This window comes from Prionailurus bengalensis, chromosome C2 (genome assembly GCF_016509475.1).
Source record: "Prionailurus bengalensis isolate Pbe53 chromosome C2, Fcat_Pben_1.1_paternal_pri, whole genome shotgun sequence".
NCBI classification, from domain to species: Eukaryota; Metazoa; Chordata; class Mammalia; order Carnivora; family Felidae; genus Prionailurus; species Prionailurus bengalensis.
In genome coordinates this window covers 60,422,800-60,436,322 of record NC_057350.1, presented here as the reverse complement: position 1 = coordinate 60,436,322, position 13,523 = coordinate 60,422,800, and the positions used below count along the sequence as shown (strand labels likewise).

At 38.5% G+C, this 13,523-nt stretch overlaps 1 protein-coding gene across 1 annotated transcript in view; it reads left to right on the top strand.

The window, feature by feature from the left end:
- USF3 (upstream transcription factor family member 3) overlaps nt 1-13,523 on the top strand; it is a 57,743-nt gene that overhangs the window by 23,733 nt on the left and 20,487 nt on the right. Inside the window, exons 2-4 of the mRNA XM_043594204.1 lie at nt 7,955-8,079; nt 11,242-11,306; nt 12,432-12,460. Coding sequence (XP_043450139.1) covers nt 11,260-11,306; nt 12,432-12,460 — 76 coding nt within the window. The 5' untranslated portion in view covers nt 7,955-8,079; nt 11,242-11,259. The remainder of the gene's footprint in view (nt 1-7,954; nt 8,080-11,241; nt 11,307-12,431; nt 12,461-13,523) is intronic.

Here is a 13,523-nt window from a genome sequence, read left to right as displayed (position 1 = left end):
CAGCTTTATTGAGGTTTGATTGACAAATAGATACTGTATGTACTTAAGGTATACAACATGATATTTTGGTATGTGTATACATTGTGAAATGATTACCACAGCTAACCTAATTAACATATCAATCCACTCACATAGTTACTTTTTGTGGTAAGAACAAAAGATTTTAAGATATTCTCTCTTAGCAAATTGCAAATATACAATAAATTATTATTTACTGTAGTCATCATACTGTACATTAGGTCTCCAGAACCTATTCATCTTATAACTGAATGTACCCTTTGATCAACCTCTTCCATTTCCCCTATCTCCTAGCCACTGGTAACTACCATTATGCCCACTATCACCATGAGTCCAACTTTTTTAGTTTCCACATATTAGTGTGATTATGCAATATTTGTCTTTCTGCATCTGGCTTATTTCACTTAATATTATGTCCTCCAGGTTGATTCATGTTGTCACAGATATCAGGATTTCCTTCTTTTTAGAGGTGAATATTCCATTATGTACATATATTTGTCTATAAAATATATACATGTGTATATATGTAAATATATATTTATATATTTCATTATATATGTGTGTGTGTATGTGTGTGTGTGACATTTTCTTTACCCATTCACCCATTAGTGGACACTTAGGTTGTTTCCATGTCTTGGCTGTTGTGAATAATGCAGTAATGAACATGGGATTATAGAAAGTGTTTCCATTTCTTTTGGATACATAGCTAGAAGTGGGGTTGTTGGATATACGGTATTTCTGTTTTTAATTTTGAGAAACCTCCATACTGTTTTCCATAATGGCTGCACCAACTTACATTCCCATCTGTTGTGTATGAGGGTTTCCTTTTCTCCATATCTTCACCAACACTTGTTATCTTTTGACTTTTTTTTTTTAATTTTATTTTTTTTTAATTTACATCCAGGGGCGCTTGGGTGGCTCAGTTGGTTAAGTGTCTGACTTTGGCTCGGATCATGATCTCATGGCTCGTGAGTTCAAGCCCCACATTGAGCTCTGTGCTGACAGCTCAGAGCCTGGAGCCTGCTTCACATTCTGTGTCCCTCTCTCACTCTGCCTCTCCCCTGCTCATACTCTCTCTCTCTCTCAAGAATAAATACACATTAAAAAAATTTTTTAAATAAAAAAAATAAAATAAAAAATAAATTTACATCTAAATTAGTTAGCATATAGTGCAACAATGATTTCAGGAGTAGATTCCTTAATGCCCCTTACCCATTTAGCCCGTCCCCCCTCCCACAACCCCTCCAGTAACCCTCTGTTTGTTCTCCATATTTAAGAGTCTCTTATGTTTTGTCCTCCTCCCTGTTTTTATAGTATTTTTGTTTCTCTTCTCTTATGTTCATTTGTTTTGTCTCTTAAAGTCCTCATATGAGTGAAGTCCTATGAGTTTTGTCTTTGACTAATTTTGCTTAGCATAATATCCTCCAATTCCATCCACGTAGTTGCAAATGGCAAGATTTCATTCTTTTTGACTGCTGAGTAATACTCCATTGTATATATATACCACATCTTTATCCATTCATCCATCAATGGACATTTGGGCTCTTTCCATACTTTTGCTATTGTTGATAGTCTTTTGACTTAAAAAAAAAAAGTTTATTTATTTTGAGAGAGAGAGGGAGGAGAGAGTATCCCAAGTAGGCTCCATGCTGTCAGTACAGAGCCCAATGTGGGGCTTGAATCCATGAACCATGAGATCATGACCTACCCGAAACCAAGAGTTAGACACTTAACCAACTGAGCCATAGAGGGCCCCCGTTTTTTGATAATAACTCTTCTAATAGGTGTGAGGTGAGATCTCATTATGGTTTTGATTTGCATTCCCCTGATGATTAATGATGATGAACATCTTTTTATGTACTTGTTGGTCATTTTTATGTCTTCTTTGGAAATATATATTCTTTGAATATTTTTGAAAGAAATTTCAAGGGATTGATTAAGTGGCAGGGACCTTGAGAGAGCCTTTTGAGGTAGTGTTCTGTATCTTGATCTTAGTGGTGGTTACGTGAGTGTATTCACATATATAAATTTATTGAGCAGTGAACTTAAATTAGTGGCTTATTGTATATGTAATATGTCAATAAAAAAGAAAAAAAATCCGTACTTCATTGTACTTTTTATTGTTTAAAGTAGACCAGGGGAACTTTGTTTCAGAAGTGAAATCTGAGCACCCTTACTAGGCACAGAAAATTTGTTCACAGTCTAGTCCAAGTTCTCTTGCTGTCCGCACCTCCTGTTTCCTTCCCTCTCTCCCATAATTTTTATATTCCTGCTGCAATCCTCAGACTCACAAGACATTTTTAATGTTTCACTGCCTTTGCACTTCTCTTCTGCTAACTCATATCCTTTCTTCTCTCCATCTTGACTGACAAAAATACTATGTATTCTTTAAAACCTAGCTTTCTTTGAGTCCCACAAGAAACATGCCTCATTCTGTGTTCTTTCATAGCATTTTATTTTTTTATTTTTTTATTTTAAAAAAAAATTTTTTTTTCCAACATTTATTTTATTTTTGGGACAGAGCGAGACAGAGCATGAACGGGGGAGGGGCAGAGAGAGAGGGAGACACAGAATCAGAAACAGGCTCCAGGCTCCGAGCCATCAGCCCAGAGCCTGACGCGGGGCTCGAACTCGCGGACCGCGAGATCGTGACCTGGCTGAAGCCAGACGCTTAACCGACTGCGCCACCCAGGCGCCCCTCATAGCATTTTATTAACAAATCTTTGAGGTAGCATTTACCAGTTTTTAAATTCACTTTTAAAACCTTTCTATTTTAAAAGAATTATAGACTCAAAAAAAGTTACAAAAATATTACAATGAATCCATGTACTGCTGACCCAGTTTCCCAGAGTAGAGATATGTAGCTGTAGGACAATAACACAAGTAGGAAGTTGACATTCATTAACCAATTTTTTTAAATTCATCTTCTTTTCAATTTTTTAAATTATCTGTGCTGCCCAATATGGTAATCACTAGCCTCATGTAACTATTTAAATTACTTAAAATTACATAAAATTAAAAGTTTGGTGGTCTCACTAGCCGCATTTCAAGCATTTAATATACACATGTGACTAATGGCGACCATATGGACAATGCAGGTATAGAATATCTGCATTGCACAAAATTCTTTTGGATAGCCCTGACCTAGACTGTGTTCTTCTTGAGAGAAGAGTTGCCTTTTCCATCTTTATATCTGTAATTCCTAGGCAGTGGGGGCACTTGGTCTATACCTGAATGATTGAGTCTAGTCCTATCCTCTTGTTTTACATGTGAAGAAACTCGGGCCCTAAGCTGTGATAAGTAAAATGATGCCCAGCTTTTCAGTAGCAAATCTAGAATTAGAGCTCATTTTCCCAATTCCAAGTTCACTGTTCTTTCCAGGTGGCCTCATTGGTTGTGAGCTCACTGATTTTTATTAGTTTTAGAGGGAGAACAGTGTTAAAATAATGCACTTCTCAGACTTTAGGCTACAGAAAAATCAACTAGGAAGCTTGTATTTCTGGACTTGTCTTTCCTAAGATTCTGATTCAGTAGGTCTGGTGTAGGGCGTATGAATCAATATTTTAAACGTATGCTTAGTCAGTATATGTGGTCATAACATAAGGATAGCTCAGAAGAGAGAGCAACAGAACAGAGAGCCTGGAAATGGAACTGCACTAATATGGACATTTGATTTTTAACAAAGGTACCACTGAAGAAAGGAAATGTTTTCAACAAATGATGTTGGAACAACTAAATATCCATATGGGAAAAAAATGAACTTTAACCCCTCCTCTTGCCATACAGATCATTGATCTAAATATGCCAATATCATAAACTTTGTAGAAACAATCATAGTAGAATATCTTGGGAATGAGTAAAGGTTTCTTGGACAGGCCACAAAAAGAAATAATCATAAATTAAAAATTGGTAAGTTATACTTCATCAAGAACTATTGCTTACCAAAAGGCACAGTTAAGAAAAGGCATAGGTAGGCCACATAGTGGGAGACAATCTTTGCAAAATATGTTTCAGACAAATGACAAGTATGCAGAAGATATAAGTAACTCAGGATATATGAAGATTTTCTGTAAGTTAATCATAAAAGGACAAACTGTTGTAAACTCTTAAGTCTGAAGTTCTCTTTTGGCCAGCAAAAGAGGGGACACAGGATTAAAGCGAGAGAGGGCTAATGTCCGGGAAAAGACAAGAGCCCTGAATAAGGGTCCTTGCCTCGTATTTATTCAGGTCAGAAGGCTTGCAAACGTGATGGGCATGTACAAAGAGACAAACTAGGAACATTAACTTGGGGACGTGAAGGAAAAGGGGGGTTTTGAAGATATACAGTGTTTGGGGTTTGGGTCAATATAAAACTCCCGGCGCCGGGCAGATGGATAGATGGTTGTCAACAGCAGACCGGAGGCACCGTGCCTATTTATCTTAGCTAGCCTAGGGGATGAGACAGATAGGGGGAATAACCACAGGGCTAATAAGGCACCTTTTCTTTTGTTCACCATCTCCGCTCTGGGCTGCTTTGCTTGCAGCACAGAGGTCCATAGTCCAATTCACCAATTTACCTAACCTGGCCCTATTCTCCTGTGAAAGCCGCTTTTCTGCTATAGTACTAAATTGGGAGTGTTTCCACCTTGTACATCTAATGTTGTTTATTTTCATATACCTATGTATTGGGCACCTTTGTGCCATTTCTATTTCAGGCCTTTGCCTCTCTCTATTTTGGGAGGTTCTGTACCCCCTCTGTATTTTGGGGTGCCTTCACATCTTCCTAATCCTGGCACCTTTGTGCCTCCCTATTCTCGGGGTATCTTTGCACCCCCCTATTCTTGGAGTGCCAATCTGGTTTACCCAAACTCCGGTGTAAGCATTTTATGACTTTGTATTTCTTTATGCCTTGTTAATCCATTTGGTGTAAGCCCGGAGGATTCCTAAGCTTGTCCCCTACAATAAACAATCCAATTAAAAAACTGGCAAAAAGATAGGGTGCCTGGGTAGCTTAGTCGGTTAAGTGTCCGGCTTCGGCACAGGTCCTGATATCACAGTTTGTGGGTGTAAGCCCTGCATCAGGCTCTGCTGACAGCTCAGAGCCTGGAGCCTTCTTCTGATTGTGTGTGTCTCTCTCTCTCTGCCCCTCCCCTGCTCACGCTGTCTCTCCCTTTCTCTCTCTCTCAAAAATAAATAAACATTAAAAAAAAAAAACTGGCAAAAAGATATGAGCAGACAAAACAAGATCTACAAATGGTCTTAAATTTTCTTCAATGTTTATTTATTTTAGAGAGAGAGAGAGAGAGAGAGAGAGAGAGAGAGACAGAGAGTGAGCAGAGGTGGGGGAGGAGCACAAAGAGAGGGAAATGCAGAACTCAAGCAGGCTCCAGGCTCTGAGCTGTCAGCATAGAGCCAGATGCAGAGCTGGAACTCAGGAACTGTGAGATCATGCCCTGAGCCAAAGTCGGATGCTTAACTGACTGAGCCACCTAGGGGCCCCCTACAGATGGTCTTCATATGCACATAAAAATTTATTCAATGTTATCAATCATCTAGGAAATGAAAATTAAACTATAATGAGATTCCACTGTTTAACCACCAGAATAGTTGAAATTGATAAGCAGACAAAGCCCAATGTTAGTAGGATATTGAACAACCAGAACTCTTACATTTTGGATGGGAATGCAAAATGGTACTGTCACTCTGGGGAAAGTGTGACAAATGTTCTTACATAAGTCTTTTTGTGGATATACTTTTTTTTATTTCTCTTGGGTAGATACTTGGGAGTAGAACTGCAGGGAATATAATAAGCATTTCTACTCCTGGGTGTTTACTCAACAGAAAGAAAGACTATACCCATGAAAAATGTTGCACAAGAATATTCATGGAGAGCAGCTTTTCTTCCTGGTCACCAAAACACAGGAACAGGTGTTCATCAACGGAAAATAAACAAGCTATGTTATAAACTGACACACAGTTATACATTCATACTCAGCAATAAAAAGGAACAAACTACTGGATGAATTTCAGAAATATGCTGAGTGAAAGGTTGACAAAACAGAATTCTCAGTTAATGCATTGTAAAGTTCAGTAGAGAAAAAAATGAGAACACTGGTTGCCTCTGTGGGAGAAGGGGAAGGTATTGACTAGGAAGGGTCGTGAGAGAACTTTCTCTGGTAATAATAATGTTCTGTACCTTGATAGGGATTGGGTCACACAGGTATGTGCATTAGTCAGAACTCACTGAATTTTACACTTAAGATTTGTGCATTTTACTATACATAAGCTTTACTGCAAGAGGAAAAAGCAGTTTTAAAAGTTGTGATTTTGATACAAGTGATCTCAAAAGTACACTCTGAGAACCATTGGATTTGACTAATTTCAGAAATAATTCTTTCTTACCGTAAAATATAGTGATTCATAGATTATTAATGTAACATTTTGAATTTTTTCTTTAAAAATTAAATATTGTATTAAAAGTAACATTTCCTTATTAGTAGGTTAATGAGTCAGTGGACAAGCGTTTATGACATTATATAGTTCATTATTTCAATAAGTATTCTTTGTTTTAATAAGTGTTCTTTTTTAATGTGAGGAATGCAAGCTTAATATCAGGAGGAATAGCATATGGAAACAATTATACACTGATAGATGTAATTGAATTTGTTAAAATGTGGTTTGAGATGGATATTTACAGTGATGTTTGGTAAACTGGGTGATGTACCTCTTTCAGTTAAACTCTTGCGTCTCACCCCCATGCGATGAGTATGTTTACTTATGTGATAGACCTCTAGTATCATTTACTTTAAGATTCTAGATGTTCAGAAGTTTAGAACTTTAATGTCATGTATCTTACTTGTAACATGAATCTGCAAACTTTCAAAAGCGCTTACAAGTTTTACAGTTTCAAAACTGAAACTGTAATGTTAATGACCAAATGCTGACTCACGGGCACAAGGGAAATCTGACTTTACGGGTTTATAGGTGAAATTATGTGTTCACCTGTCATGCCCCATCCCAAATAATCTCTCCTCCAGTAGGGTGTTGGTCAGATGCCTGAAATTCCACCAACTAAAGATACCTGCCTGTGTTTCTAAATTTTCCAGATAACAATCCCCTGGGGGCATTCTAAATTTCAGACTCCTTCCTTAAAGATTGGGATTCCTCCCTTAGAGACTGATTCAGGGTCAGGCTGACAGTGGGCTGACAATTCCTGTTTTTTAACTATTATCTTGTTGAAAATACAGATTCCTGGGCCCTACCCAGTACTTCTCATTTGTCTGGGATGAAGCCCCCAAATTTACATTTTTTGTAATGTTTGTATTTATTTTTTTTGAGAGAGCGTAAGCCAGGGAGGGGCAGGGAGAGGGGACAGAGGATCTGAAGCAGGCCCTTTGCTGACAGCAGCAATCCCGATACGGGTCTCAAATTCATAAACTGCAAGATCATGACCTGAGCCAAAATCAGACACTTAACCAACTGAGCCAGGTGCCCCCAAATCTGCATTTTCTGGAGTATATACAATGCACAGTTCTGAAGGCTGTCATCCTAGTGTTGCTGCCTTCGTGGAAGATCCTTGAGTAAGTTTTGTCACTCTCACAAGTGAGAAGAGGGAAGTGGGAGATTGAAGGAAGATAATTTTAGAATTGAGGACAGACCTTAGTGTAAGACATAGGTGGAGGACAATAAGAACTTGAGGGACAGTGAGCATGCCTAAGAGAAAGGAGAGAATCTCTTGGGATCTGTCCAATGACTACAGTACTTGCTACCATTTTTGTGGGAGTGGAGCATGAGCCGCCTATTGGAGAGTGACTTTTTAAAGCAACTACATTCATTAGCTTTCGGATCATTCTGCTTGCCACCAAAAATCTGCCTGCATGCCCTAAGTTGCCAGTTGTTTTACATGCTAATGGAAACCTAGCCACTGTAAACATTCATTGATTTTTCTCTTGTGTAGTAAGAAGAAAACATAACTTATAGACCATCTTCTGGTAGAAGATGATAGATTTGGATCAGAAACGGGAGGCGCTGGAAGCCAGGAATCAAAAGTGAAGAACTTCTGCAAGCCCTTGGGTGATAAAGGTGACAAGGACTTATTTACTCACATGTCCCGCATTGTCATTATGTAGTAACCTGATGTGAGTTTGTTGCTTTTAGGCTGATGTATACCATCACACATGTAAGGGAGAGTAAGCTGCTGGAAGTGGGACTTGAGTGCACATTTATCCTCAGGCTGCTTCAGTCAGTACTTCCTGTCATTACCTTGTCTGCATTCACTTCTACTCATTCCCCAGGACCCTTCCTCCACCTTTACAGGGCTAGAGCCCAGTCTGAAATGCCTTCATTATTATTCATAGCTAACATTTGTTGAATTCTTTTTGCTGCTAGGCACCGTGCTGCTCTGCTTCCCTGCATTTGTCATTCCCTTCTCAAAACAACCCAATGGTCCAGATGCTATGATTTTGATCCATTTTGTAGATGAAACATCTGAGGTTCCAAGAGGTTATATGTCTTGCCCAGGACCTCACAGCTAGGAAATGGCAGAACCAGATTTTGTTTTATTTTATTTTATTTTATTTTATTTTATTTTATTTTATTTTATTTTATTTTATTTTATTTTATTTTATTTTATTTCATTTTATTTATTTCTGTATCTGTTTTTTTAAATTTTTAAATGTTTATTTGTTTTTTAAAATTTATTTTTTTTAATTTACATCCAAGTTAGCATATAGTGCAACGATGATTTCAGGAGTAGATTCCTTAATGCCCCTTACCCATTTAGCCCATCCCCCCTCCCACAACCACTCCAGTAACCCTCTGTTTGTTCTCCATATTTAAGAGTCTCTTATATTTTGTCCCCCTCCCTGTTTTTATAGTATTTTTATTTCCCTTCCCTTATGTTCATCTGTTTTGTATCTTAAAGTCCTCATATGAGTGAAGTCATATGACATTTGTCTTTCTCTGACTGACTAATTTTACTTAGCCAAATACCTTCTAGTTCCATCTACATAGTTGCAAATGGCAAGATTTCATTCTTTTTGATTGCCGAGTAATACTCCATTGTATATATATATACCACATCTTTTTTACCCATTCATCCATCGATGGACATTTGGGCTCTTTCCATACTTTGGCTATTGTTGATAATACTGCTATAAACATTGGGGTGCATGTATCCCTTCAGAACAGCATACCTGTATCCCTTGGATAAATACCTAGTAGTGCCATTGCTGGGTCGTAGGGTAGCTCTACTTTTAATTTTTTTTTTCAACTTTTATTTATTTTTGGGACAGAGAGAGAGAGCATGAACGGGGGAGGGGCAGAGAGAGAGGGAGACACAGAATCCGAAGCAGGCTCCAGGCTCTGAGCCATCAGCCCAGAGCCCGACGCGGGGCTCGAACTCCCGGACCGCGAGATCGTGACCTGGCTGAAGTCGGACGCTTAACCGACTGCGCCACCCAGGCGCCCCTCTACTTTTAATTTTTTGAGGAACCTTCATACTGTTTTCCAGAGTGGCTGTACCAGTTTGGCAGAACCAGATTTTAAACTCATGCTTTCTTTCTTTTTTTTTAATGTTTATTTATTTTTGAGAGAGAGCGTGTGTGAGTAGGGAAGGGTCAGAGAGAGATGGAGACACAGAATCTGAAGCAGATTACAGGCTCTGAGCCATCAGCACAGACCCTGACCCACTTGTGTGTCAAGACCCACAGTTCAGTGGGGCTTGAACTCACTAACCGTGAGATCATGACCTGAGCTGAAGTCGGACGCTTAACCTACTGAACCACCCAGGCACCCCTAAACTCACGCTTTCTGATTTCCAATTCCATACACAGAAAATGGTAACTGCACTTGCACCTACTCCAGTGTACCACAACAGGTATCCCAGTTGGACAGACCACTTTTGAAAGGCCAGGCCGTCAGTCCCTGAGATTTAAAAGCATTAAAGTTTTCATTATGAAAATTTTAAAGATCAGAGAAGAGAAAGAAACCCCCTATAATGTAGCTGGCTTTACATAACTATGACTATTATCTTCATGTATTTGCTTTCAGGCTTTTTTGGCATATGAATATATTTCCCTATAGTATATATATATATATATATATATATATATATATATATATATTCTTTAGTGTCCTAATTTTTTTTAAGTTTATTTATTTTGAGAGAGACAGTGTGTGCATATAAACTGGGGAGGAGCAGAGAGAGAGGGAGAGAGAGAGAACCACATGTAGGCTCCGCACTGTCAGTGCAGATCCTGATGCGAGGCTCAAACTTATGAATCATGAGATCATGAGATCATGAGTTGAGCTGACGTCAGATGCCCAAGCAACTGAGCCACCCAGGTGCCCCAGTATCCTGATATTTTATTTTATTTTATTTTATTTTATTTTATTTTATTTTATTTTATTTTTTTAAATCTTTATTTATTTTTGAGAGAGACAGAAACAGAGCAAGAGCAGGGGAGGGGCAGAGAGAGAGGGAGACACAGAATCTGAAGCAGGCTCCAGGCTCTGAGCTGTCAGCACAGAGCCCGATGTGGGGCTTGAACTCACGGACCGTGAGATCATGACCTGAGACAAAGTCGGACGCTTAACCGACAGAGCCACCCAGGCGCCCCTCCTGATATTTTAAATATAAGTAGAATTTTCCTACTCCTACCCAGATATTAATGAGTGTCAAGTGATGATGTAAGACTTCTAGCAGTTTGAGAGAAGGATAGCAAGTGAGTGAATGAATGAATGAGCTTGCTTCCATACAAGGAATATTCCTTGTATGGCTGTTTGTGTGTACATGTTTGTGTGCTTGTCACTTGTTTTTTCTGCATTCAGAGAGGAGAACCAGTGTTCTCATTTAAATTTTGTAGAACACTTCAAATATTATGAACAAAGAACATACTCTCCCAACTCAAGTATGTTTTACCTGTTTTTCCAGGTCTTGCTCAAATCCACACCCTCTTTTTAAGCCTTTCTAACCTGATAATGATCTTTCTCTACTCCAGTCTTCTCAAGAACTTTCTGGCGATACCTCACATTTGGCATTCACCATGCTCTCCACCTGCTAGTTATAATATTTTTTGTCCTGTTTTCTTATACCTTTTTCTATCCACAGCAGCTAATCCAGTGCTTTTTCGTGGTGTCACTTTTGTTTTTTTAGCATTTTGGTATTCAAACCAAAGTGCTATTAATTTCTCTAACATACTAGAATAACTTGAACTTTCTGGCGTGTTCTTCCATGCTGTGTAGGTTCCTATCACTGTAACCATGCCAGAAATGACAGAGAATGAGACTCCTACAAAAAAGCAGCACAGGTATGTAGTCCTGGTCCAGAAATAATATAGTTTGGGGAGATGAACAGAATTAGTCCCCACTTTGTTAAATAGGCAGTCCTCAGGGAACTTTCATTAAATGCCTGGAAGACCATTATTCTTCAGCAATATGTGTGAATAAATAAATACAGGTTTACAGAAAGGAGTACATAGTTAAAATTTACCTGTCCTCCTTATTTTATGGACAGTGTAACGGGAATGACAATGAGCAATTAAAATTGTATAATACCAAATCTATCCTCAGTGTTTAGTTTCTCCTGAAACTTTTACTTGCTCACAGTATCACAGTCTTTGTAGATTGTTAAGTTCATTTAGGCCGAAGTCAATTTGAATAGACATTTTGTGACATTACAATTTTGTGACATTACAATATGCACGTCAGTACAACATTACTTCTGGTTCTTTGTATAAGCCCCCTTCTGAATTTCTAGCATTTTAGGCAGTGTTTCTGCTTAAAATTGCATGATCAGTGCTTTCATTAATATTAAAATCCCCATTCTCTTTCCTTACCAAATAACTGTTAGGGATTGCTAATGTATTGAGTAATTGTACATAAAAGGGAAATCAATGGTTTGAGTAGATTAGCTTTTAAGAAAAACTAAGAGTTTGGATAAGCTAAGGCACACAGATGCAAAAGATGGCTCAAATGCCAATTGTCTGTGCGTTGGTGCTGGTGGCTGCCATGGTTCCCCACCCCCGGGGATTAAAAAGTTCCTTTCTACTGTTGCTTGTACCCCTGACGCACTCACCACACCCCTTGCCAGGTGCCAGGGCAGACATCAGAAGTCACCTACTTGGTACATCACTTTGAGAGTTGACTAGCTCTTTAATTACATTTTTCAAATAGTTAACGTTTTCAATGATTGATTTACTTCCCAACCATTGACTTTTGGGTATAGATGAATAGAGAATTGTAGAATTTGGAAATTGTAGATTCTAAATTTATACTGATGTATCTGCAGTTAGGTTTTCATACCATAATAAGATGGTTTCTTACGGATGCAACAAATACAAATTCATAAAATTTCTGTGGTTCTCAACATATAAAGTGGAGAAAATGTTTTCCTGTTATTTTCATTTTCCTTTTATCTGCACTTTTTGTTTCAGAAAGAAAAACCGGGAGACACACAATGCAGGTAGAAACAATTTCAATTGTATTTGTTAGCATTTTTGCATTCACAAGGAAATTATACTGTAGTCGATTGTAAGTTTTTATGTTACAAGCATAGAATCATTATTCCTTATGTTTTAGGAAAATGTTCCTTTACTTTGTTTGTTCCTTTATGGTTTAATTGGCAAAACACCCCTCGAGTCTCATGAAGATGGCTAGTTTATCATCTTCTGATTCATTGTCTATTTAGATAACTCGAGGACTAATACGCCTTTGGAACTAGTGTTTTAAGTGATTTCACCCACTGAGGAAATTGAGCTCTACTTCTCCCAAATGGGATAAAGAGAATGTGTCTGCAGAAGTTCCAGAGGGAGCTGGCTGCCCAGAGGAGCAGGGGAGAGATGAACAGCAGGCTGTGGAGCTTAAAAGTCCCTGAAATGTAAACAGTCTTAAATGAAGTTGTGGAGTCCTCAGTCACAGCAAGAAATGTAGAAAATAAACGTTTGATTTTATCTCAAACGTCCAGATTATAGGCCAAAGCCAGATAAACATTTATAGAAGTGATTGTGTCTACATTTATATTTTGGTACATTTTAGAACACTTTCTTTTCCAGGGGTTACAGTCAGATTGAAAACAAAATATTAAAAAAATTTTTTTTTCAACGTTTATTTATTTTTGGGACAGAGAGAGATAGAGCATGAACGGGGGAGGGGCAGAGAGAGAGGGAGACACAGAATCTGAAACAGGCTCCAGGCTCCGAGCCATCAGCCCAGAGCCTGACGCGGGGCTCGAACTCACAGACTGCAAGATTGTGACCTGGCTGAAGTCGGCCGCTTAACCGACTGCGCCACCCAGGCGCCCCGAAAACAAAATATTTTAGAAGTTAATGTCTATTACTCTATAACTGATATTCTTCCTTTCCCTAAGGAAAGGACCCTGGGGGAATTTTTGTCTATGGGAAGATGGGGTGAACACTGATGGAATATTGCTGTTTTCCAGAATGAGAATTTCCTGCCTTTGAATTCCCCTTTATCACTGTGGGTCTCAATGTTGGTTTTTTTCTACCTCCATACATGAAAAAATCCAC